The sequence below is a fragment of the Aphelocoma coerulescens genome, chromosome 1 (assembly GCF_041296385.1).
Source record: "Aphelocoma coerulescens isolate FSJ_1873_10779 chromosome 1, UR_Acoe_1.0, whole genome shotgun sequence".
NCBI classification, from domain to species: Eukaryota; Metazoa; Chordata; class Aves; order Passeriformes; family Corvidae; genus Aphelocoma; species Aphelocoma coerulescens.
Window position 1 is genome coordinate 93,638,712 of NC_091013.1, and position 23,643 is coordinate 93,662,354.

Sequence of the window (23,643 nt, forward strand, 5' to 3'; positions counted from 1 at the left end):
CCAATGCCTGTGTCCCTTCTCCCTGCAGCCCAGCAGGAGGCACAGCGCGCCCAGTTCCTGGTGGAGAAGGCCAAGCAGGAGCAGAAGCAGAAGATAGTTCAGGCCGAGGGGGAAGCGACAGCTGCCAAGATGATATCCTGCTTCGGGAGACTTTGTGGGATGTGGCTTGTGAGCTTGACAGTCCTGAGAGTGTCACATTGGGCTCATGCTCAGGAGACTGTGATCGGATGATAGCCTCAAGTAGGTCACTGTTCTTTATTCCCCCCCCTTCTCCAGTTGGCTGCAGTGAGGTTTGTCTGAGGCTACAGGTCAGAGCAGAGAAGGCCGTGGGCCTGCGCTCCTTGTTGTAAAGTTTAACTCTTATTGGCTGTGTGTGACCATAATCCATAACGTTCTTCATTTGGGCAGGTGAAAACATGCCTACCCAGAGGCCCGTGTTACTGGGATTGAGGCTGCTTTTCACCCACTAAGATGGTCTTTAATATGGCTTAGGAAGAATTCCTTGAGGGTAAGCGGCTTCTGTTTGCAGGATTTTCCTTAACTTTTGTTCCCTTGTACCTTGGGGAAGCTCTCAGCAGGAATCCAGGCTACATCAAGCTACGTAAGATCCGAGCTGCTCAAAACATCTCAAAAACGGTGAGCACAGAATTCCCTTTGTCCTTTTGCAGTCCTTGTGCTGTCCCCCCAGCCCAGCAGCCACATGATGAATTTAAGGCGAATGTGATCTGCCCTGTCCTGATCTTTGTTCCTGCCCAGCCCTTCTCTGCTCAAGTAGAGCTTAAGACTTAGCAAGGATCTGCAATTAGATGTGAGGCTCAGAGTTCATGCCCTTCATACGACAAGGCCAGATCCACATCAGCTTCCATCACCCACCCTCAGCTGCAGCCACCAAAAGCTTCTGGTTACCTGCAGCTGAGAAAGGGGAACAGCTAAATGTGGGATCAAAAGTCTTTGTGACAGAGAGACAAAATGAGCACTTCTTTAGAAAGTCTGATGGCTCTGGGATGGGAAGTCAGGAAGTTATGGAGTTGTTCTGGGGAATTGTGTTGATTTAACTGAGATCTTAAGTGAAGGAAACAAGAGTACTGTATCTGGAGGGGGAGATGGGTTCCTAGTGCTATTCCTCCATGTGCATTTTCAGTCCTTGGTGCCATGTCTGTAATGGATTTCCTTTTCAGATTGCTGCCTCACAAAACCGTGTGTATCTCACAGCAGATAACTTGGTACTGAACCTGCAGGATGAGGGCTTCACCAGGTAAAGGGGCTGGGTGACTGAGTTTGTCTGCACCCTACCTGGGAAGCTGCTCCCCTCTCTGGAGCTCTCTCAGGATCTTTTTCTGAGAGGAGCCTGGTGCCAGAGGATACAGCCAAGCAGGGAGCAGCCTCTCTTACTGTGGAAATGGGGATTTTTGTTACATCTAATCAATTTACTGTTGTATTTTTTTCTTCTCCACCTTCCACCCCTTACTGCATCTGCTGACACAGAGGAAGGTAAGGCACTGTATATTTTGATCCTTTTGTTAGTACTGGAACCAGGGTGTTGCTGTTTCCTGGTGCCTGGGATGTTTCTGGACTGGGCCTTTTTGGCCCCAGGAAGTTTATTCCAATCTCTACCTCAGTTCCCGTTTGTGATGTGAAACTTGAAGCTCTCCTTGCAGGGACCAGACAAAGACATACATGGAGTATGCAGTAGTTGGAGCTCCATGTGTGCCTCATAAGGAGCCTTGCATCTTCAGTGTTCTCTGATCTATCACATCTACAGGGCATCCTGTGGTTATGGCAAACGGGGCTGTGAGGAGGCAGGCTCGTGGGAATTTGTGTTGGTTTGGGCTGCTGATCTCTAGGGAAGATGCTTTTGTTCTCCAAAAGTTTTCCAGTTCATGCGAGGAAACCCCATTTCCTGCTTTCAGAGCTGTCAGGAGTTCAGAGGCTTTGCCTAATCTGTCCAGTATTTACTGAAAAAGGCAGTGCCAACTGAGCTAACAGAATGCAGCTTAAAAGCTTTGATTTCTCAGAACTGAGAAGGGAAGCTGGTTTCTTTTCTGTGGGAACTTTGATTATAACATCCTCACCTCTGACCAGATTCTGTCATATTTGTTCTAGAAGATTTAAGGAGCTTTGGAAAAAAACCATGCCTAACAGGAAAGATTAATAGGAAGTCCAGATCCTTTGGGTGTGACACCCCATACCTCAGAATCCATACTGGGGGGCTGGTACAGCTTTGCTTGTGCTTTCTGGACTGATGACTCCCTTCTGTCTCCCTTTCAGTGACAGTCTCCTACTCAAAGGGAAGAAGTGAAAGAAGCTGAAGATTCCTAGAACCAGCGTCGCTGACCAGCAGAAGAGAAGAGTGAGGATCTTTGAACTCCCTCCACTAGTATTGTTTGTCCTCACTATGAAGTTTTTAATCCAGTAGCCAGATTTGGTCCCCATGCCCCTGCTCCATCTGCGGTGATTCAGTTGCAGGAATGGGCTGTGCCTCTAGGCAGCTGTTATTCCTTCCTCATCCCACCAGTTAAATTTGGAGAGGGGGCAAAGGGGCTTACTGGTATTAACCCATGTGGATGTAGTAATTTGCCTCTAATCTTCATTAATATTTAGATTTCTGTAGGATGTCAAATTCTTTTTTGGCCAAGTGGGGGAGTTCTTCTGCCATCAGCACCAGGCTTTTTTTTTTTTTTTTTTTTTTTTTTTTTTTTTTTTTTTTTTTTGTAGTAAATTTTGTTTCTCTTTCACTCTTGATCCCAAGAGAACCTGGGACTGAATTCAGGACAATGCCATTCATTGGGTGCCTGTCACTGCTGGAATATCTTACTTGTGTCACTGTCTGCTCAGTGATGCTTTCAAGTATTTGTAAAAATTAAAAAAAAACAAACCAATCAAATTTATATTGTGTCTAAGTGTGCTTAGTGCATGGGGAAAAAAAAGGTTATTTTATGGGAGGTGGAATGAAGATTTTACTTGGTTGAAAATAGAATGAGGATGATAAAAGGAAAGAAACAAAAGAAAGAAGTACACTCGTGGTCACTGGCAGATCATTACAGTGTGGGGAGAGGAGGAGGAGGTTTGGATGCTCATACGGCCGTGGGGGTGACCAGGGCTGGTTCCTCAGCTGCCTGCAAGGGCTACAGATGAGGATAGGTTTACCTGCTTTTCCAGGTCACAGAAGCATCTCTACACTGTGTCCTGACCCCCATTGTTACACCTTGGGCTTTTTCCCCCTCTTTGCTTTCTTGGCTGGAAAGAGGAGGAGAGAGCTTCCTCCACTGACTAAACTCTCCTTTGCTTGGGTTTCAACAGCAAGATCTTGTGTGCTTTACGGGTAGCTTCTTCCCTGTTTCTCTGGGCTGCCCTATACTAAGATTTAGGACTTGGAGGTGTCCCAGGGTCATAGAATCATAGAATATCCTGACTTGGAAGGGACTCACAAGGATCATCAAATCCAGGGCAACCTAGAAGTTAGACCGTAGGTGAGAGCATTATCTAAACACATCTTGGAACAGGGACAGACTCAGGGTCATGACTGCTCCCCTGGGGAGCTTGGCCACCCTGTAACTGAAGACTTTTTTTCTGATATCCAATCTGAACTTCCCCCTCTGTAGCTTTAAGCCATTCCCTTGTGTCCTGTTGCTGGATACCAACGAGAAGAGATCAGCACCTCCCTCTCTGCTGCCTCTGATGAGGAGGTTGTAGGTCAACCCTTGGTCTTCTCTAAGCTGAACTAACTTTGTATCCACAGCTGCTCCTTGTAAGTCACACCTTTCCTTGCACACATTATAATATTTTCATATCCTCCTTGTATTGTGCAGCACCAGGCTGCACACAGTAGTGGTGGTGAGGCTGGACCTGGGTGCAGTGGGACCCTCACTTCTCTGGCCAGTTAACTATTCCATGCCTAGTACACCCCAGCATGACATACCTGGCAGGGCCTGCCGTCACTCAGAATGCCCAGATCCTTTTCTGCAGGGCTGCACCCCATCCTTCAGTCTGTATTTGCATCCAGGATTACAACATTCTGGGTGCAGAATCTGGCATTTGTTCCCGTTAAATTTCACATGGATGAAATTGTGTACACGTCTGCCTGTACGCTGACCGCCGTCCAGAGGGATATGGTGAGACTATCAAAAGCTTTGCCAAAACCAAAAAAACCCCCCACATCTGCCTTCCCTTTGACTACTAGGTGGGTAACCTTGTTGTGAAAGGTCATTAAGTTAGTAAGGCATGACTTTCCCTTCAAGAGCTCGTGCACACTTTGATCAACAACTGCATTGTCTTTCAAGTCTTTTTCTTGATAGCCTCCAGACTAATTTTCTCCACACTATTACCAGACACCAGAGTGAGACTGATTGACCTGTAATTACCAAGGTCTTCTTTCTTGCCCTTCCTGAAAATTGGGACAACATTTGCCAGCTTCCACGTGAACTTCTCCAGATTCCCAAGGCTGTTGATTAATAATTGAGAGAGGTCTCACAGTTACATTGGCCATGTCTTCAGTACCCTGGGAGGAATCCATAGACATGTGCATTCAGTTGCAGCAGCAAATCCTATACAACTTCAAGGTCAACCAGGAGTTTATCACTCCCCCAGCCATGGTCATCCAGCCCAGGGCTCTGGACACCCAAGGGCCCGTCACCAGTGTCAGAGAAAGAAGCAAAGGGAGCATTAAATATCTCTGCTTCATCACTGTTCAGGGATGAGGTGACCCACCTCATCAAGTGACAGACCAGTGTTTCCTTTAGTCTTCCTTCTGCTGTTAACATACTCCAAAATGCCTCGTTACCCACCATAGTACCAGCCAACTTCAGCTCGAGCTTGGGGATATTTTCCCTGGAGTGGCAAAGAGCACGTCTGCCCTCCTGCATAACGTGTCCTTCTTTCCAAGGTCCATACACTTTCTGCTAAGTTGCAGGAGATTCCTGCTCAGCCAAGCCAGCCCTCTGCCTCACTGGCTGGACTTCTGACATGTTGTCACTGCCTGCTCCAGTGCTCTTGGAAGGAAGCCCTTAAAAAGTGAGCAGCTTTCATGTACCCCACTATCCTCAAAAGCAGATTCCTGGGGGACCTTACTAACTGCTTCCCTGATAGCCTAAAGTCTGCTCTCCCCACGTCCAGGGGAGTAGCTTTACTTACCGTTTGCCTCTTATCACCAAGATACTAAACTCAGCTACTTCACGATCACGATGGTCAAGACAGCCACCCAGGAGACCATGTCTATTAACAACCAACCATCTCTTTTGACAAACAACTCCAACTTGAGCTCTCCAGTGAAGAAGAGAGGCCTTTAGGGACTTCTTCCTCTGGTGAAGCAGAGCGCAAGATGTTTAAAGGAACAGATACAAGCTATGGATTCCTGGTTTAAAACTTACTGGCACTCAGAGCCATAACTAATACCCATATGTTTTGACTTTCAGCATCAAGGAAGCACAAATTCTTTGAACCATCTTTGAAAATGCATTCTCAAATAGTCACGCCAAAGTATTTGTATGGAACAGAGCCTATGTAAAGAAGGGTAGACTGCTTATGTCAGTGCTGTATTTCTTGATGTGCAGTCAGGAAAGTTCTTGTTCAGTCTAAATTTTCTGTAGACTGGACATTATGGACACATTAAGCTCAGGGATTTGAACACAAATGAGCTTCTCAGTAACCTGAGCTTGTTCCACAAGATGTCTTCCTTTTCAAGCCTCAGGTAGAGTTTAAGCCAACCCTTGGTCTGCCTTGCTTTAGGCTGTGGCAGCTTTTTAAGAAGGAAGACAATTGGATCCTGTCCTTTGAAGCTACCCAGGAGTCTAAGGCAAAGGTAGGTGTTTCCTTAGACTAGGACTTTAGCCCCTTCCCTGTGGCTTAGGAGAGGGTATCTGGCATCGTTCAGAGGTGAAACACAGTACATGTCCCTCCACCCATTTTTACTTCTGCCCATTGTTTTTCCCACTGCCCCGTTCCTGTTTCTTTCTCTAGTGGCAATGGAATTGCAAAGCCAACTGGGAAGTGCACACACAGGCTGATTGGCTCCCAGGCTAAGGGAAGCTAAAGTCTGGCACATGGAAAGAGGGTCTGCTCACAAAGTGTCTTCTGTCTTCCAAATGCTTCCAACCAAGTTTCTTGCTATAACAAATGACAGCAAGCGGTGTCCTTCCTCCCAATGTACTGTGTATAACTCCTGGTGGGAAGGGGCCTCTGGAGGCCTTTGGTCCAGGCTGTTGCTGGAAGTGGCACTGCTACCAGCAGGAGGTCAGAGCAGCTGTGGCTTAGTCTGTTCATGTATTGAAAACCCACAAGTAAAATTTAGGTGCAAAAGCTGCGTCAGAGTTTGTCACACCTGACTTTCCGTGCTGATGACCACCATTTCTTGAGCCTCACAGCGAGGAGCCACCATAATTGGTCACAGCTTCTGTTCAGAAGCCTGAAGGCAGCAGGAAATCAGAAAAACTAAGCTGGAGCCATCCTTGTAAGTCTTTGCAGGGCTGCAGGTGAAATCAGGAGTACAGCTAGTACTCAGAGAAATTAGGGGAAAAACCTTTTGGGACCTGGTAGTCAAACAAATACAAGTTTATTTACAAACAAAGAAGAAAACATGGCCATCACATCAAATTCTGGTATATTTACAGCATCCAGGTGAAGGATGAAATAGCAAAAGGATAAGAGGGCCAGGCGGTTGGTATTAAAGAAAGAGGAAGTCTCCTGCTGAATTGCAGAGGAGCTGAGCTGAAACAGGCCAAAACCTCCATACTTGAAAAGCTGAGGCTTCAGGGAACACAAACAGGCTAAACTAACTCACAGCAGTGGGCAGAGATGTAGCTCCTGGGATGACCTTCCTTAGCTCTTCCCTGAGAATTCCGCTGAAGCTGGCACAGCAGAGGTGAGTTTCAGCCCCAGTGCTCAGGGAGCAAGGAAAGGAGGGGAGTGACCTTTTCCTGCTAATGGATGATGAGGGGGCAGCAAGAGCCTTTGCTCGCCTGCACAGGCAAGGGACCATGAAGTCGGTCAGCTGAGCTGGAAAGCGCTCTGATTCAGGGCACTGAAAGCTGGCATGGAAGAGAAGGGGAAGGCTTCATTCCAAGAGCAAGGAATGCGAGACAGGCCAGCCAGGATGTGAGCTCCAGTCCTGCACCCCAGGTTCAAAACCCCCTTGGAGCTACCTGCAGTGTATGATTATTTTTTCTTTAGTGAGCCTTTCATCTTCTTCTCTGAGGAGCGCTGTTTCCGCACCTTCTCCTCCTTTTTCCCCAAGTTCTCATACACTGTTGACTCCTCTTTCTGCCTGTAAGACCAGGTAAAAACAAGAGAAAAAGTGGAGAAGAGGAAAAAGCCAGCCAAGCCAGACTTGCCAGAGGCAGGCAGAGCTGAGTCTCTGCTTTAGGTGAGCTCTTACTTGGAGGGTTTCCGTGAAACCTTGGCATGCACGTTCCTCACTGCAGGGGGGTAGGCGATGTTCCCATACTCACACTCATTTGGCTTGCCTTTCTGAAGCTGCAGGAGAGGAAAAACAGGCTTAGAAGAGTGTGGTCTGGGAGATGCATTTGAGGCACCATGGAAGAGTTCTGGCTGTTAAACCCCGCTTTGTTCCAGGATCTCAGTGGAAGTTGGTGGATTGCTGAAGGGCTCAGCACACTGTCCGCCACTGCCAGAGGTGAGCAGCAGCTGCAAATGCAGGAGGCAACAGTGGGGCAACAAATCTCTGGAGGCACTAGAGTGCCTAAAAGTGCCAAATTTCAGCTGAAGAATATTAAAACAGCAGGAGTTAGAGGATGCTGCCAGAGGCTACAAGGAGAGAGAAAAGACACCACTTACCAAATAGCAGGAAAAGATCTTGCAGCTGCAAAACTGTGATGTGAAAGACAAAGCGGAAAGAAGAGGAAAGGAAAGGCTTTGCTTGTCCTAAACTGAGTTTGTAACAAAACAGCACTTGGGGATGTTATTCAGAACATAGTTGAGGTAACTGCATTAAAACTTACTGCTGTCTAACAGTTCAGAAGGGATCGGTTCTTGAGCTGCTAATGAACTTGTCCTCTGAATTTAAAAGTCTTAGAAGAAAGGAACAGGGACTCTGATGTTACTGCACCACTGTAGTCTGTGTAGGTCCCAGTGTTAGCTTAAAGCTTGTGAAAGAGAGCGCTTGGGCTCTGAACCAGCACCATGCAGGGCTTAGGCTCACAGGGCAGTAGAGCCCCTTTCCTCACCTGGATAACTTCCAGCTTTTTCTTGGTTGCCTCTATGAACTGGCAGATGGCCATGTAGATGAACTTGTACTGGGCCTCCGTCTGCACCATCCCAGATCGCTGGGCCCTCACCATCTGGATGGTCTTCTGGATGTCAATGTCACAGTCCAGCCCTAGCAAGGAGCACCAGAAAAACTTACGGACATTTTCACTACCCTCTCCCAGTTCTCTACCAAAAGCAGCCACAGTGGAGATGAGTTAAGAAGTTTCTACCTCCATCTATACTCTTTATTCCTGTATGGACCTCCTACCTCTCCCCCTGCTCAGCATCTTTCAAGTCTGGCCCTGGAGGAAGAGCCAAAGCTCAAGGAAGGCTAAAGCCATATGAAGTGGATATGGTACAGAGATCCAGCAGAACAAACTTCTCAGGGGCATGGCAGGATTTTCTCCCACTGACACCTGATAGTTTTCATCCCTTTGCAGCTGAACTTAAGGGCAAAGCCCTCACGGGTAGTCCAGTTCACTTAGAGATCCTTCGGGGTGCTCTTACCCTTGGTGGAGATTGTTTCCACGATCATATCAATGACAATGATAGTCCCAGTGCGGCCAATCCCAGCACTGCAAGGAGAGGACAAGCAGAGGTCAGAGCAAGACAGCTCCCGAAACAAAATGCTTCTGCTGCTGAAGAAGGATGTGGCTCTCGTAGCAGCTGTTCAGCAGTGCCACAAAAGAGTCACAGATTCAACAGGTAGAGAGTTGGGTTTAAGGGTATCGAAGAGGAAAAAAGCAAATATTGGGACTGGCATATGCTTCACTCACAAGTCCTGGGGTACAGCTGGAAGTAGCAGGACAGACTTTCTGTATCTCACCCTAGATAAGGGATGGAGGATGCTTCAAACTCCAGCCTCTGTACCAACCTGCAGTGTACCAGAATAGGCCCTGCATTGGGGATGCTCTCTTGCTTCTGGTTTATCTGGTCGAGGAAGCTGAGGACTCCTCCTGGCTCACTGGGTACACCGTGGTCAGGCCAGCTCAGGTACTGGTACTGCCAGATCTCACGCACAGCCTTGCCCTGAGAATAGCAAAGCAGCCCCCTGGTAAAACTGCAACCCAGCCCTGTCCCTGGCCTCTGTCCCAGGGAGAGGTGGTTCTGATGCCAGAGAGAATATCTCTGTCTCCTGCACACTTCTTGGTGATTCCACCACTGTGATTCCAGCCCAAACCAGGTGGGAACAGCAGCCCCAAGAACGACAGAACAGCAGCATCATCACAGCACTGAGCAGTTCCCAGGTTTAGGTGTATGGTGGCTGTTAGACCCAGGGGTTGGATGAGAGCCCTTGGTCAGACACACTCACATTATCCTTCGGACACACACAGAGGTGCCGGAGTTTGTACTCGAGCGCATCGTGCTCCCCAGCGTTCTCCACAAGGTAGGGACCGTACTCCTTCGTGCTGCCCAGCTCCGGCCAGTAAGGCACACATTTGTTCTGTGTGGGCAGGGAGGACAGGGTGAGGATGGGCAGAAGGCAGGAGGGAGAGAAGAAGCAGAGTAATGGTTGAAAGGGAAAAGAGATACCTGCGGACTGCTACTTACCCGGCCTTTTTCTACTTCCCGTGTTGTCATCACAATAATGCGTGTGTTCTCCTGCCACACCATTTGCCAGAAGTCATTGACTGTGGCATCCAGGCAGCCCTGGCTGGCGATGTAGGTCTTGGTGCACTCATCTGGGCTGATCAGGGTGTTCTGAGTGCAGACAGGGAAGGGTCAGGAGGGCTGCAGGAGCAGGCAGACCTTCCCCTGCTTTGGGCACACAGCCATCTTTCAAGAGCCTCACCTTGACATAGTTGGCATTGATGTAGTCAGATCCAGGTATATTCGGGTCCCTTCCCTGGAGGATGACTCTGGAGTGATCAACTGGGGGTGCAGTGAAAGGATGAACAGTGCCATGAGATACTCCATGCACAGCCCCACGGAGCTCCCTCACTGCCCTGTGCCACCTCAGTCATGATTCCCAGTGCATGCCCTGTATCCTCAGCTCTCCCTCTCTGGGCTCAGACCAATCTCACTCTGTCCTCCCATCCCTCTGCCTCTGTGACGGATGACATAAGCTAATGAGTCTGATGCAACCCTCCCTCCTTCCTTCAAGGACAGGAAAAGGCTGTGCCTTCCCTCATCAGCTCTTAAAGCCCTAGCATCATACACCTCATAACCTGCTCTGGAGGACAGAGTGGGCTGAGGCAGGGATGGCTCAGACAGCTCTTCATTGCCTCTGTCCATCTGGGTTTTTTTATAGTGGAGAAGCAAGACTCACAGGGCAAGATGTTCTTGTATCGGTTCTTGCTCTTGTTTTCCGGTCTCTGGCCCTCATGACGGTCAAACAGGTGCTTGGCTTCCTGTTTTTGCAGGCTCTGAGGGCAGAAGAAAGAATAGTCATGGCAAGGTCACAATGTATGACGCGGGAGGTGGGCACTAGGAGGCACAGTGGTGGCTCTGATGACACATGGGCATGCTGTGAAGTGAAAACCAAACATAGACTTGAGAAATCCAAGGTTTGTGCCCTTACTGTCTTGGTGACTCATTCTCCCAACCATAAAAAAGCACATTTCTACCTCACTGGGTTCACTTAAAGATGAGACTCACTCCCCAGGGGAACAGGTTCCAAACGGAGACTTCTTTCAGAAATAAATTGACAAGACACACAAGAAGTCTGTGTACAGGAAGAAATCAAGGATGGAGAATGAGGCGGTGCATGCAGAATTCCCAGAAAGCCAAATAATGTCCCCCAGAAGTTTCTTACATCAAATTCCTCCCAGAATCCAGCCTTGGATGTCTCCTCAGACAGACTTGTCTTCTTGTTCAATTCCTGCACTCTGTTCTCAATGTCAGCAGCATTCACCCTCGTAGCATAGTAGGGCTGGGGATGGGAGAACACAACAGGTGAGAGAGAGAGAGAGAGAGAGAGAGAGAGAGAGAGATGCTGCTGGAGAGCAAAGTATCCTCTGTGCACTGTGGAAAAAGTAAGGAAAGGGACATACAGCAGAAAAAAACAGCAAATCAGTGCCTCCAGAGGGCCCCTAAAACCAGGAAACTGGACTTACCTGCTTCAGGTACACAAAGGAACCAGACATCTCCTCAATTCCAATCTTCTTGAAGTGTTCCACCAGATCTGTCAAGCTGTCAAACATTTCAGCACCTCCAACTGTGTAGCGTCCATTCTAAACAGAGGAAGAATGTGTAATGTCTAACTCATAATATTCACAGAATCATGGAATGGTTTGGGTTGGAAGGTATCAGAAAGGGCAGCTACCTCCAACCCCCCTGCCACGGCCAGGGACACCTTCCACTAGAGCAGGTTGCCCAGAGCCCCTTCCAGCCTAGCCTCAAAGACTTCCAGGAATGGGGCATCCACAGTTTCTCTGGGCAACCTGTTCCAGTGCCTCACCAACATCACAGCAAAGTATTTTTTCCTAATATCCAATCTAAACCTGCCCTCTTTCAGTTTTAAGGCATTACCCCTTGCTGTATCACTCCATGCCCTTGTAAAAAGTCCCTCTCCAGCTTCCTCATAAGCCTCTTTTAGGTGCTAGAAGGTGCTTTAAGGTCTCCCCAGAGCTTTCTCCAGGCTGCACAGCCACCAGTCTCTCAGCCTATTCCATAGACAAAGATGGTAGTGCTCAGGAAAAAGGCAATGCTGGGGTGCAGATCCATAGGCACCACCCTGCACCGTCCAGGAAAGCATTTCCTCTGGCAGGGAGGTCAGATGAGTTTGCCCTGAGAACACAGAGTTCATGGCACAGTGCTCTCGGTGTAGTGCTCTCAGTGGATGGAAGCCCAGAGAAGGTGTATTGCCCTTCAATCTCATTTAAGGTCCTTGGAATCTCCTCATCCCACATGAAAGAAATAGGAGAAATTGTGACAGCTATGTTGGTAACATCCATCAGACCACTGCCTCTCCTTTTGCCCTCCCACTGCTCACCTCACACATGATCTTGATGTGTGTGACTTTGAGCCGGGTCCCAGAGGCACCGGTTGCCCCAGCTGGAGCATCAGACCCAGGTTTAGGCTGGTCAGTGAGGACAGACAAGACAAAATCCCCCGGTTTGCTGAGGCTCTCCCGCACCAAGAAGGTCCAAGGGGTGCCTTTGGCCTGGAGAAGTGACTCAGCTGCAGGGCCTGACAAATGCCCATGGTACCACCTAGGAATAAACAAGACAAGGTCAGAAAAGAGGTGGAGATGCAGGAAGTGGATGCCCTTGAGCTGATGAGTGAAGAACAGCAACACTGGGGAAGGGTGAAGGAGAAAGAAAGGAAGGGGGAGACAGAGAGGAAGGAATGAGAGAGGGAAGAAGTAGCAGGATCTTGGGAAAAGCAGATGAGACGGAGGTAGAGAGCTGTCAAGAAGAGGAAGGAGGCAGAGGGGACCTAGGGAGCAGAAGTCTGGTACCAGAGGACACAATGGGAAAGCACCAAGTGTGATCCATTTTGTGACACACACAGGCACAGGTAAGTGACACTTTCTGGCTGGAACACCAGCTGGGAGAGGGTAGTCTGTGTGTTTCAGCACCTCACAGTATTATTGGGATTGTGACCTTACTGCTGCAAGGGGCTCTGGGAACTCAAACACCAGGGAAACAAAAGTAAACCCCGACGGAGACAGAAACTCTCCCATCAGGATTTGGCAGCACCCAGATGGTTGTGTTGAGATCAGATCCATTCAAGAACCATTCCAGCAACTCCTCGCTCTGAAACTCAGTCACCTCTTCACTCAAAGGATAATTCCCATTCTCTGGGCACATCACACTGCAGCAATCACACTGGCCATGGGAGTGAGTGCCAGGAGCTGATCCATGTGCACATTCCTGTCCTCAATGCAAACACTCAGCAGCTCCTTCTCTCCTCCTAGCACAAGGTCAGGAGCATCCCCACGTGACCAAGGTGTTCCCTGCCTTGCCATGAGGCAGTGGGAACAGATTTGCTTCTCACAGAGCAGCTGACAGGGAAGGCCTGGCATGGTATTGGTGAACTTCACATTGTTAGGGGGCTATTTGTTCCCGAGAACTGATATGGAGTTCAGGATGCCACAGCCCAGTCACAGAAGCAGCTGGGGCATCCAGTCATTCTCCTCTGCAAGGGGTTGCTCCACACACAGCAAGAGGTTCACACAGTTACTGGCCTCAGCAAGTAACTTTTGTTGACCCTCACCTCACGTACTGCAAGAAGCAGCTGGTGACTCTCAGAGCATGGCTGTCATTAATTTCTGAACCTCCTCGCAAAGAATTGTTCAGCCACCACGTGCTCAGATGCCACCTTGGGATCGGTTGGCCCCTCCTGCACATCAAAGAGGTCTCCCAGCCTCCCCTCCACTGGTAGGATGGGGTTAATGCGTCCCATTCCTCCCTCCCCCAGCAAAGCCCAGCTCTTCAAAGCCACGTGACGGAAAATCACTTGGGGAGAGAGTGAGAGGAGCTTTCGTAAGAGCCCGGGGTGGGGGGGGGAAGTTTCCAACCGCAGAAGGAAGGGAGGAAACTGCAGGGCCACGATGCAATGGCCTTAACTGGAGAGGACAGCCAGCAGCAGACCCGCCCCCTCTGCAGCCTGATCCGGTACCCTGATGTTTCAGCCAGGATATCTCTGCTCCCTGCCTCCAGGTGCCCAAGGAGGACCTGCCCAAGAAGGACTTGTCCAGTCAGAGCAGGGTGCAACAGCTCCCCCGAGCTGCATCAAAGGGCGTGAAAGCAAAACGCAAGGGCGAAACCACCTGATTTGATTTAGGAACTTGGTGTCAGAGACACATGCAAAGCGGGGACAGGAAGGAGACTAAGCAGGCCAGGAATAGCAGGGGAACATGGTCCTGCTCTCAGCTATGTGAGTCACCCAGGCCTAGAATAACCAGGGAGGTCTGGGGCAAGACTGCGGGCTTCCACACAACATGTCCCCCCTACAGACCACTGCAGACCCACAGCGGACACCACAACCTTTGCTTTTAGAAACAGTATATAAATAGCAAAGGCAACCGGAAACCAGAAGTAAAAATAGAGCCCCGTTAGGTCTGCTGTGATGGATCAAGGTATGCACAGCTATTCCTGGGGACGCTGCCCCCATGGACACATAGGAGGCTAAGAAAGGCAGGAGGCACTTTTTGCAGGATTTGCCCTGGGGATGCAGGCAGGACAAAAAGGAGGCCATGAAATAACTCATCACAGACACAGCAGCTGCCTTGCTGTCCCTGTACCTCTCTGTCGTGGGGTCGGAACAGTTGAGCGGGTATCGCAAGTCGATGATGGTTCCATCTTTGTCCTGCAGCGAGCCCTGTTGCTGTGTGTAGTATTCCACCAGTTCTGACAAGGTGGCAAACTTCTCCCCTCCATAAAGGTCATAGAAATCCCCGGTATTCTGGATGCGGATGTGGGTTACTTGATCACCAACCCTGTGGAATAAAGCACAGGGCAGTCCAATGAGGAGGCTGGAAAAGGGACAGAGAAGTGTCCTGCACTACCTCCCACCATGGAACCAGAGCAAACCATCCCCGTGAAGGGAGATGGCTGGAAAGAGAAGCTCCTTGGGCAACTTGAGGGAGGGTCTAGAAGATGCTGGGAAGCTGAGGTCCTTTTACAGCTTGAGAAGAGCTCAAAGGAATAGAGACAGGATGAAGATGATGCCACAGGACATGTGAGGATCTAGGCAATCTGTGTATGTAACACTGCAAAGACAGAAGCTGGGGTCCAAGTTACTTACCGGACTGAAAGAGAAAAATCCCCCTGATTCTTCCGACTGGGTCTGGCCAGGAAGCTCCCATGGACACCTCGTCCCTTCAGTAAGGCTTCAGCTTCCAGCCCACTCAGGTCACGGTGAAACCACCTAGCAGAGAAGATAAAAGCAAGACCAAATGAATAAAAAAGGCCAGGCACTATTGTGGAGATCCATAGGGTGAAGAATGGTCCCCAGTCAGCATCCCTAGGTGAGAGCCAGCAGCAGCATCCCTTCCTCCCCCAGTCTATGGACGGTTCCCATTAGAGATAAGGCTTCCAGGGCGATCCCTGCCCTGATCCATCCTGCTTCCCTGGTCCCGTTCCCTACACACAGAGACCTCTCACACCCTCTTACCTCACCATTGTGGAGGGAGAAAGAAGAGGTGGCCAAGTGGCTGCCACCAGAACAACTCAAAAAACACAGAGGAAAAATCAGTTTGCGCTGGTAAGGAAAGGGAAGTCGGAGGTCTGTGCTGGGGCACCCAACGCCGAGCTGTTCCTGCGCCTCTTGGGAGCTGGCCATGTATCTCTCCTGGAGTCTACTGTCAGTCCATTCAGACCCTCTCCATCCACCTTTTCCTGGATAGGTGCCTTGATCTCTGGCCCGCTGTGCAGTGCTGCTGGGCACAGGCAGGTGCAAGCCCGTACACAGTGGGGCACGCGCAACTCCGGGAACAGGAAGCGCTCTGAGCCATCCACTCCGCAGCCCCCAGCTGCTTTGCATACACTTCTGCTTCTCCTTTTGTGTCTTTCCTCCCCATACCCCCTATTATTTTTGGGTCCCTGTCTTTAGCACACAAGGGCTGACTCTACGCATGCATCTTGGGCTCTGGCCGTGCTCACAAAACTGAGTTCTGCACGTCCTCTGTTCCCCTTCTTCTCCAAAAGGCCAATGAACAACATGAATGCTCCCAAATGTCCTACACACTCTGTACAGGCACAAGGGGGAATGCGTGTGAATCTAGAGCTGCAGACTTCAAGGTCCAGGCTAGTGCTCTGAGCACAGCAGTGCCTGCCTGAAACCAGCCTGCCATGGGATGGGACTGACACAGGGAATGGTAGCTCAGAAGGGATGGGGAGGGTGAGAGGTGGTGGTGAAGCTGCCCAGAAAGGCAGGCAGAGACCAGGACAAACAGCTACTACTTACAGGGAGCCCACACAGCACTGAGGGAGCTGAGCCGAGGACCTTCAAGATCCCAGCACGGCATACTGAGGCCAAAGCTGACAACCTAGTACAAAAAGAAGGAAAACTAACCATTCCAGTTACCTAGCTGTTTCCAGCTGTGGCCCATGACTGCCCTGCCCACAACACTGGTTTCAAGGTCTGCAGGTCTGGTGAAAGCATGGGAGCTAAGCAGTGGCCTAAGAGTGCAATCCAGCTGGCAAAGGAGCCTGACTTTTCCCTGGGGCCATCTCAGGCAGGGCAGCAGGAACAGCAAGAGCCTTGCTCATTTCAAGTAGCAGTAGCAGCAGCTGCAGACTTCCCCACACACCACCGGACTGGGAAATCCTGCAAAAAGATGAACAGGCTGCTAACTACGACCTAGACAAAAACTCGTGGCCAAGACAGAAACCAGCAACAAAGGGAAGTACAGGAGAGACAAGCGGGAAGCTAAACTTCATTGCTAGAAAGGCAACCCAGGCACCTACAACAGCTTCCTTAGAAATGCTTCTGGTTTTGTGCGCATGGTAAGCCGGCGTGCGGTGAGCTGCAGGGAGCCAGAGGTACTGACTTAGAACTGATATTAAAAACCAAGGAGATTTTAAATGCACTGGACTAATTCAAGGGAACAACTTCTGCACAAAGTTGTAGAAGTTGCACCTGAAAGACGGCACTTAAATCAGAGTCAGTCTAGCAGGAAACAAGTGATGTTTATAGCTAAGTGTCTTGGGGTGACTTTATGATGTGTATCCCATATCGCTGCCCTATGCCCAGAAATTAATTCCTGTGCCTTTCTGTGCCTCTAAACTGAGCCTGAAGGAAAAACTGAGCAAAACTTTTTCAAAGCAGTTTGCAGCTTGTTCAAGGTCACACAGAGATAGTGACTTTTTTTTTCCCAGCTGTGGTGGGGGAGCAAGGAAGCACCCGGCTTGCTGCTCCCCGGTCAGCTTTTGGCCAGTTGTTCAGTTCCTTTTTCTCCAGAGAGAGACTGAGAGTTGAACTTTTATCCGTCCCTGGAATTTCGGATTTTCTCCCTTTTCTGCTGGACTGCTTCAATATCAGAGCACATGGGGAGGACTTTCCACCGGGCACAGAGGGCCTGGCCCTGGCCCAAGCCCCAGCTCCAAGGAGACCAAAGGGAGGACTCCAACACTTTCCCAGGTTTTTTCTTCGCAGCAAAAGATTTTATTATTTAGCATTATTATCCTTTCCCGTGTGTTTGTTAAATAAATAGCTTTTATCTCTTTCCTTTGAGGAGAATTTATTTTTTCCCAAACCTGGTGGGGGAGGGGTGGTGACCTGCCTTCTCTCAGAGGATACATTTCTAAATTTGGCCAAACCAGCACACTGGGAGAAAGGCAGGAACTTCCAGGGATAAGTCCCGAAAGATAATTCCTGATATCAAAAGAATATTAGAGTATGTTGAGTCAATATGAAGCCAAGGCAGACAAAACCCAAAACTTAGGCATCCCTACACCCTACACTGACTGAAGGAGAAAATCTGTCTGAGGAACTGAACATTATCTGGACACAAGAGAACAGGGAAAGAACAAGGTAGCAAAGAGCCCAGACCAGAATAAGAAATGGTGAGAGAGCACTTGTCCCATGTCATCCAGTATCCTCCAGAAGGACAAGCCACAGGGTGCAGTGCAATTTCTTGACAGCATTTTTGTGGACACAAATCCCAGATCACATAATTTACAGGATGAGTTTATGCTTCTGCTTGCTTTCATTTTAGGAAAGGACTGGATGCATGCAGCTGCCCTGGTGTCTTTGATCTGGGCTGCCTAATTAAAAACTACCAGTAAGGGAGGGAAATATCACCATACAGAAGCCATCAGTTGGTATCTTCGAGGTCACTCTCCCAAATGGCTGCAGAATGGAACAGCTGAGCCACTGAATATAATACTATAATTGAGCCACTAAAACATTTTTAAAATATAATTAGGAGGTCAAGAGATTTCAGCAAAGAGACTACTCTTACACTGTTGTTTGGCTTTCAGTACAACCCAGGTGCTAGAAAATCATCTTGGTAAATCCCTTGTGGAACCAGGCCACAGGTAGCGCAGTAACAAATTTACAGGAGAAGATGAATGAAATAGCTAATTAGAGGACACACACATCTGGATTGCTGCAAAAAAAAAAAAAAAGGCACTGAGAAACTGGAAAGAATCCAGCATAATGCCACTAAGGCAGTGAAGAGCCTGGAGCACAGCAGCAAGCAAGCTGGGTTTATTCAGCTTGAAGAAAAGATGCTTAAGGAGGGATTTAACACTTGTCTGAGACTACCTAAAAGGGGCCGTGGGGGTTTAGAGATAATGAGTCAGACTCTTTTTCGTGGGACACAACAAAAGGACAAGAGGCAACAGGCATCACTTGCAGCAAGGGAAATTCTGATTAGGTATCAGGAAAAACTGCACACATGCTCCCCCCCAAGGGTGGTTCAGCACTTGCCACAGGTTCCCAGAGCAGCTGAGGAACCTCCGCCCTGGCAGGTGTCAGGACTCACCTGAACAAGGCCCTGGGCTACCTGAGCTAGTTCTGGGGAGAGCTCTGCTGTGAGCAGGGGGTGGGACTAAGCAATCCAGAGGTCAAAACAGTCATCAAAGGAAGAGCAGAGGGAAAGGCTATGTGTAGAGGAATATTTGCCCTTGTACTTCCTAAGCCTCTATTAACAGCTACTTGTAGAGTTAACCATCAAATCCATAACAAATTTTGCATCCTTTGGCAAGCTACAGAAACACTCCCTCCTTTGATTTGCTTATAACCTTCTCCCTGCCTCTTTTTTATTAACACCTGGTTGCTGTAAAAAAAGGAAAATCAGTGGGTGATTCCTGCTTCTCTCCCCCTGCTCCAAGCTGCTCATGACCTGAAACATCCCTATCCATCCTCAGCTCTTTCCCATGCTGAAGACTGCAGCCCTACTAAGGTGTTCTTTGTACACAGCTATTCTACACCTCTGATCCCCTTTGCTGTCCCTCTCAGAGATATTTCCAATTCTGGTATCTTGTTTTGGAGATAAGAGTGAAGGAGGGCACAGAACTGCAGTGTTCAAAATGCCGGTGAGTCATGGACAGCGATGATTTCTGATCTTCACCACAACCAAGCATTAAGCTAACAATCTCATGGATTTCTATGATCAAAGTCTCATTCCAAAGAGGTTACAATTAGTTCCAAGTCATTGTTTTATATGCAAATTTTAATTTTTTTTTGTATGAACATTGTTTTACAGAAGCCTATATGAAATTTCATCTGCTGTTCTACTGCTCACTCATTCACTGCCGTAAGGTCTTTCCAAAATTATTCACAAGTCAACTCCCACCATATTACCCTGAACAACTTTCTACCATCATCCCATTTTCTCATCTCACCAAGCTGTATTCCCAGGTCACTTGGGAATATACTGAGCAGCGTGTATTTCAGATTAGCCTGTGATCTGACCACTGATTACTTCCCTTCGCTGTAAAAATGGCATGTTAATTCCCACCTACCATTTACTATTTTTTGGTAATTCTTTATCCATTTTTTTTTTTTTTTAATGCTATGACTTCAGCTTCATTTAAAGACTTTGATGAGAAAATCTCGTCAAATTCTTTAAATCCAAGCAAACTGTATTGGCCAGACCTGCCTTATCCACAAACTTGCTAAGTCCCTCAAAACCCTCCAGTTTTACAGGACCAGATGTGCCTTTACAAAAGCAGATGCTGGCTCTTTCTTTAAGTATCACATTCATTTGCTTTCTCCGTTATACTGTGTACCCTCTTGCTCAGATAACGACTTTATTGTTTCATGCTTCCCTCATGTTTGGGGGGAGCTAACTCGGAGCTCTTTACGAGAATGAAAATTGCATTTGTTACTTACTTCAGACAGGTTTTGCTGTTGTCCTAGGTTACAGTGTAAGATGTAACCAATAGTATGTATTCCCTTATCAGCTTCACAAACTATTAAAGCAGGTGGGGCAGTTTGTTATCTCCTACCATGACTCTCCCTTGACAATCCCTCCCGGGGCTATCTCTGTTTAAGGGTCAATCAAGGACACACCGCATGACTCATCCGCGCGCTGTGCGATGCCCCGCCCAGGGGGAGGAGCCAAGCATTCCCAGCTGTTCGGAGCTCCGCTGTAATTCAGTCAGTGCAGAGCGAAGGCTACCTGAGACTTGCCACAGCCAGACGCTCTCCGTTATGCCCTGGGGCTCCAGGACAGTGCTGGACCACTGTAGTTGCCCAAATCCTTACCAGAGAGTAATACCAGCAGGAATCCCATATCCTGACACTCGTGCCACGGCAGTCTCCAGAGCAGAGTGCCCGTTTGGACTGTATACCCTGCTCTTTGTTCCATAAAGCGCTAGAAAGACTGCAGCAAATAAATTTGGACTGTGAGGACTGTATATCCTGCTCTTTGTTCCATAAAGAGCTGGAAAGACTGCAGCAAGACTGCAGCAAATAAAGGAATAACCAGGATTTAAAAGACCAGGCAGCTGACCCGTCTCGCGGCAAAACCTGGATTTGGGGGAAAACCCGGACTGGATTTTTCCCGGAATACGGAATGGGGGAAAACCCGGACTGGACTTTTCCCGGAGTACGGAATGGGGGAAAACCCGGACTGGATTTTTCCCGGAGTACGGAATGGGGGAAAACCCGGACTGGATTTTTCCCGGAATACGGAATGGGGGAAAACCCGGACTGGACTTTTCCCGGAGTACGGAATGGGGGAAAACCCGGACTGGACTTTTTCTGAAGTACGGAATGGGGGAAAACCCGGACTGGATTTTTCCCGGAGTACGGAATGGAGGAAAACCCGGACTGGATTTTTCCCGGAGTACGGAATGGAGGAAAACCCGGACTGGACTTTTCCCGGAGTACGGAATGGGGGAAAACCCGGACTGGATTTTTTCTGAAGTACGGAATGGGGGAAAACCCGGACTGGTTTTTTTCTGAAGTACGGAATGGGGGAAAACCCGGACTGGATTTTTCCCGGAGTACGGAATGGAGGAAAACCCGGACTGGATTTTTCCCGGAGTACGGAATGGAGGAAAACCCGGACTGGATTTTTCCCGGAATACGGAATGGGGGAAAACCCGGACTGGATTTTTCCCGGAGTACGGAATGGAGGAAAACCCGGACTGGACTTTTTCTGAAGTACGGAATGGGGGGAATTCAGACTGGATTTTTTCCAGAGTACGGAATGGGGGGAATTTCAGACAATTCAGAAAAGCTGCAGCTGCAGGGTGGCAGAGGAACTGCAGCAGACTGGGCATCACAAACCCTGCTTGCTCATTATCAAAGTGAGAAGGAGCAACAGTAAGGATCTAAATTAGCACAGCGAGCTCCAATCCTCTGGCTATCTGGCAGCTCCTATTCGAAAGTAGGTTTTTTTCCCTTCTGTGCCAGATTCCTACTGCTGATATTTTTATTTTTCTCACCAATAACTCTTGTTTTCTTGCCCTAACTAGCTGTCCTAGGTTACAAAGGTAACCTAGTATGTATTCTCTTATCAGCTTCACAAGCTGTTAAAACAGTTGGGGCAGTGTTCCTTATCTCCTACCAGGACTCATCCTGGACAACGCCCTCGGGCAATCAAGGACACACGGCATGACTCATCAGCCCATTGTGAGATGCCCCACCCAGGGGAGAGGAGCCAAGCACTCCCACGTGGGTATAATCTGGGGTTTGGAACAGCTCAAGCAGCCCTTACCTACTGTTTTCCCAGAGGACAAGAGCTACCACTGGGCCTTCAGGCGAAGGCCATACCCTCTTCTACAGGATCACTGCTTTAACAGGACCACAAGCTGTTAAAACAGGTGGGGCAGTGTTCCTTACCTTCTACCACGACTCATCCTTGAACACACCCTCGGGCAATCAAGGACACACGGCATGACTCATCAGCCCATTGTGAGATGCCCCACCCAGGGGGGAGGAGCCAAGCATTCCCACGTGGGTATAATCTGGGATCTGGAACAGCTCAAGGAGCCCTTACCTACTGGATTCCCAGAGGACAAGAGCTACCACTGGGCCTTCAGGTGAAGGCCATACCCTTTTCTAAAGGATCACTGCTTTAACAGGACCACTTCATCTGGACTGCTGCCGCCACCCTAACAGGGTGTCAGGTTTTATCCTGACTCTGTCAGTGTTCTTGTACTATTGCATTTATTTAAATTTTCCTATTAAATTATAATTCTGACTTGGAATCACCCACTGGTTTGTTTTCAAACTAGTACACTAACATTCATAGCACTCACCCACGGGATGGCATCAGGGTCTTGTCTCTCAGATCCCCACTGATGGAGGAATGACAGGAGCTGGTGGAGGAAGTACCACAGCCCTCAACCAAGGGGGTCCTACTAAAGAAAATAAAGCAATATTGGAATTACCAAGACAGGATCTTGAGATGGATTTGGGAGAGAGATCAAAGACCTTGATAGAGGAGAGGTGGCTTGGCACCCTCCCGGTAGGGCTGGATGCTCATGGCAGTGAGCGCTGGGGTGCTGGAGCAGCAGCTGGCAGTGCTTGCTAGTGCAGCAGCTCCCGTGACTCACCTATGTCCGATCCGCACAGGCGAAGTCCCAAACCCCGCCTGCTCCCAGGCGGACTAAGAAGAAGGTAGCTCCTGGTCAGGCAACCTCAGGCCTCAAGCCGAGGGCCTAATTTTCACCATTTGCAAAGCACTTCCTGGACTGTAGTTACTGAATAATCAGAGGGGTGGGGGAAGGCCAAGGCCAAGCTCCGAGAGGTAGACAGAGACGGAAGGAACCGACTGCTCTTCCTGCCTCCCATCCACTGAGCTCACGCCCTCACTGGCTACATTCCTGCCTGGTTTGTAACCGAAAGCACAGAAGGCAGAACCTGACGCAGCTCTCTCACACCTGGCTTTGCAGCTCCCTGCTCTCCCAGGCCTGGCTCCTTCACCCCCAGTCCTGTGCCCCTGAGTCAAAGACCTCGATTCTTCCAAGGGCAACAGGCACACAGGGCAGGAGGCTACAAGCAGACATACCTGATGTCCCTCCGAACCACATTGGAAAGAAAACAGTGCAATGGAGCAAGGCTGCACCACTAGGTTGATCCCTCTGCAGTCCGAAAAAATGTGACATAAGAATTTTATGTTGTTTATGTTGCTCTAATGCAGGCTACAGCCAAATGGGGCAAGCCCAGCCCTCCCACGCTCTGCCACTCCCTGATGCATTTTCTCTGCTGCCTTTTTCACTAATGATAATGGGCTGGATTGCACATTCAGCCACAAAACAAGGCAGCCACAAGCACTGGGGGCAGGAGTAAATTAGCACTGACCCTGCTGGGGACAGGGGCCTCAATGGCATTTACAGCACTTGCTGAACAACACTAGATCATTTTGAGGGACACGCATCCCAGTATGCTTCAAACAGCACATCTGAAAATGCTTGCCCTTGTAAAGTACTTAATACCTCTTATTAAAAAAAGTCTCTCTGATATGAAATCCTAGGGCTTCACACCAAGGCTCTGCACAAACCTTTTTACAGAACATGGTACATACTGGGCCCCCCAAAACAGCATGGCAGGTGTCATGCAGAGAGCACTGCTGTACCTGCCTCTGCACCAGGG

The 23,643-nt window shown here is 49.0% G+C and overlaps 2 protein-coding genes across 3 annotated transcripts in view; one reads left to right on the forward strand and one right to left on the reverse strand.

The window, feature by feature from the left end:
* Positions 1-23,643, forward strand: part of PHB2 (prohibitin 2) — a 99,788-nt gene that overhangs the window by 3,761 nt on the left and 72,384 nt on the right. The window contains exons 6-8 of the mRNA XM_069018482.1: positions 29-132; positions 559-636; positions 1,179-1,255. Of these exons, the coding sequence (XP_068874583.1) occupies positions 29-132; positions 559-636; positions 1,179-1,255 (259 nt within the window). The remainder of the gene's footprint in view (positions 1-28; positions 133-558; positions 637-1,178; positions 1,256-23,643) is intronic.
* On the reverse strand, positions 6,532-22,731 carry PTPN6 (protein tyrosine phosphatase non-receptor type 6). Of its 2 annotated transcripts, XM_069018365.1 has the most exons (16): positions 22,605-22,731; positions 22,308-22,409; positions 14,893-15,015; positions 14,390-14,584; positions 12,134-12,353; positions 11,256-11,372; positions 10,955-11,071; positions 10,469-10,565; positions 9,992-10,071; positions 9,751-9,900; positions 9,512-9,643; positions 9,074-9,228; positions 8,707-8,774; positions 8,178-8,329; positions 7,370-7,467; positions 6,532-7,258 (listed from the first exon to the last, which is right to left on the reverse strand). In XM_069018365.1, exons 2-16 carry the CDS (start codon positions 22,319-22,321, stop codon positions 7,150-7,152), a joined length of 1,827 nt encoding a protein of 608 aa, XP_068874466.1. In that variant the 5' UTR covers positions 22,322-22,409; positions 22,605-22,731; the 3' UTR covers positions 6,532-7,149. The 2 variants fall into 2 exon arrangements, with proteins under 2 accessions (XP_068874466.1, XP_068874474.1); XM_069018373.1 differs by lacking the exons at positions 22,308-22,409; positions 22,605-22,731 and adding an exon at positions 15,262-16,037.

What these genes read in the sequence shown, in the direction of transcription:
- PTPN6 (XM_069018365.1), bottom strand. An exon ending in TCAATGCCAACTATGTCAAG is followed by an intron (nt 9,901 to 9,991) that starts GTGAGGCTCTTG and finishes GTCTGCACTCAG; the next exon opens with AACACCCTGATCAGCCCAGA. An exon ending in GTGTGTGTCCGAAGGATAAT is followed by an intron (nt 9,229 to 9,511) that starts GTGAGTGTGTCT and finishes TGCTATTCTCAG; the next exon opens with GGCAAGGCTGTGCGTGAGAT.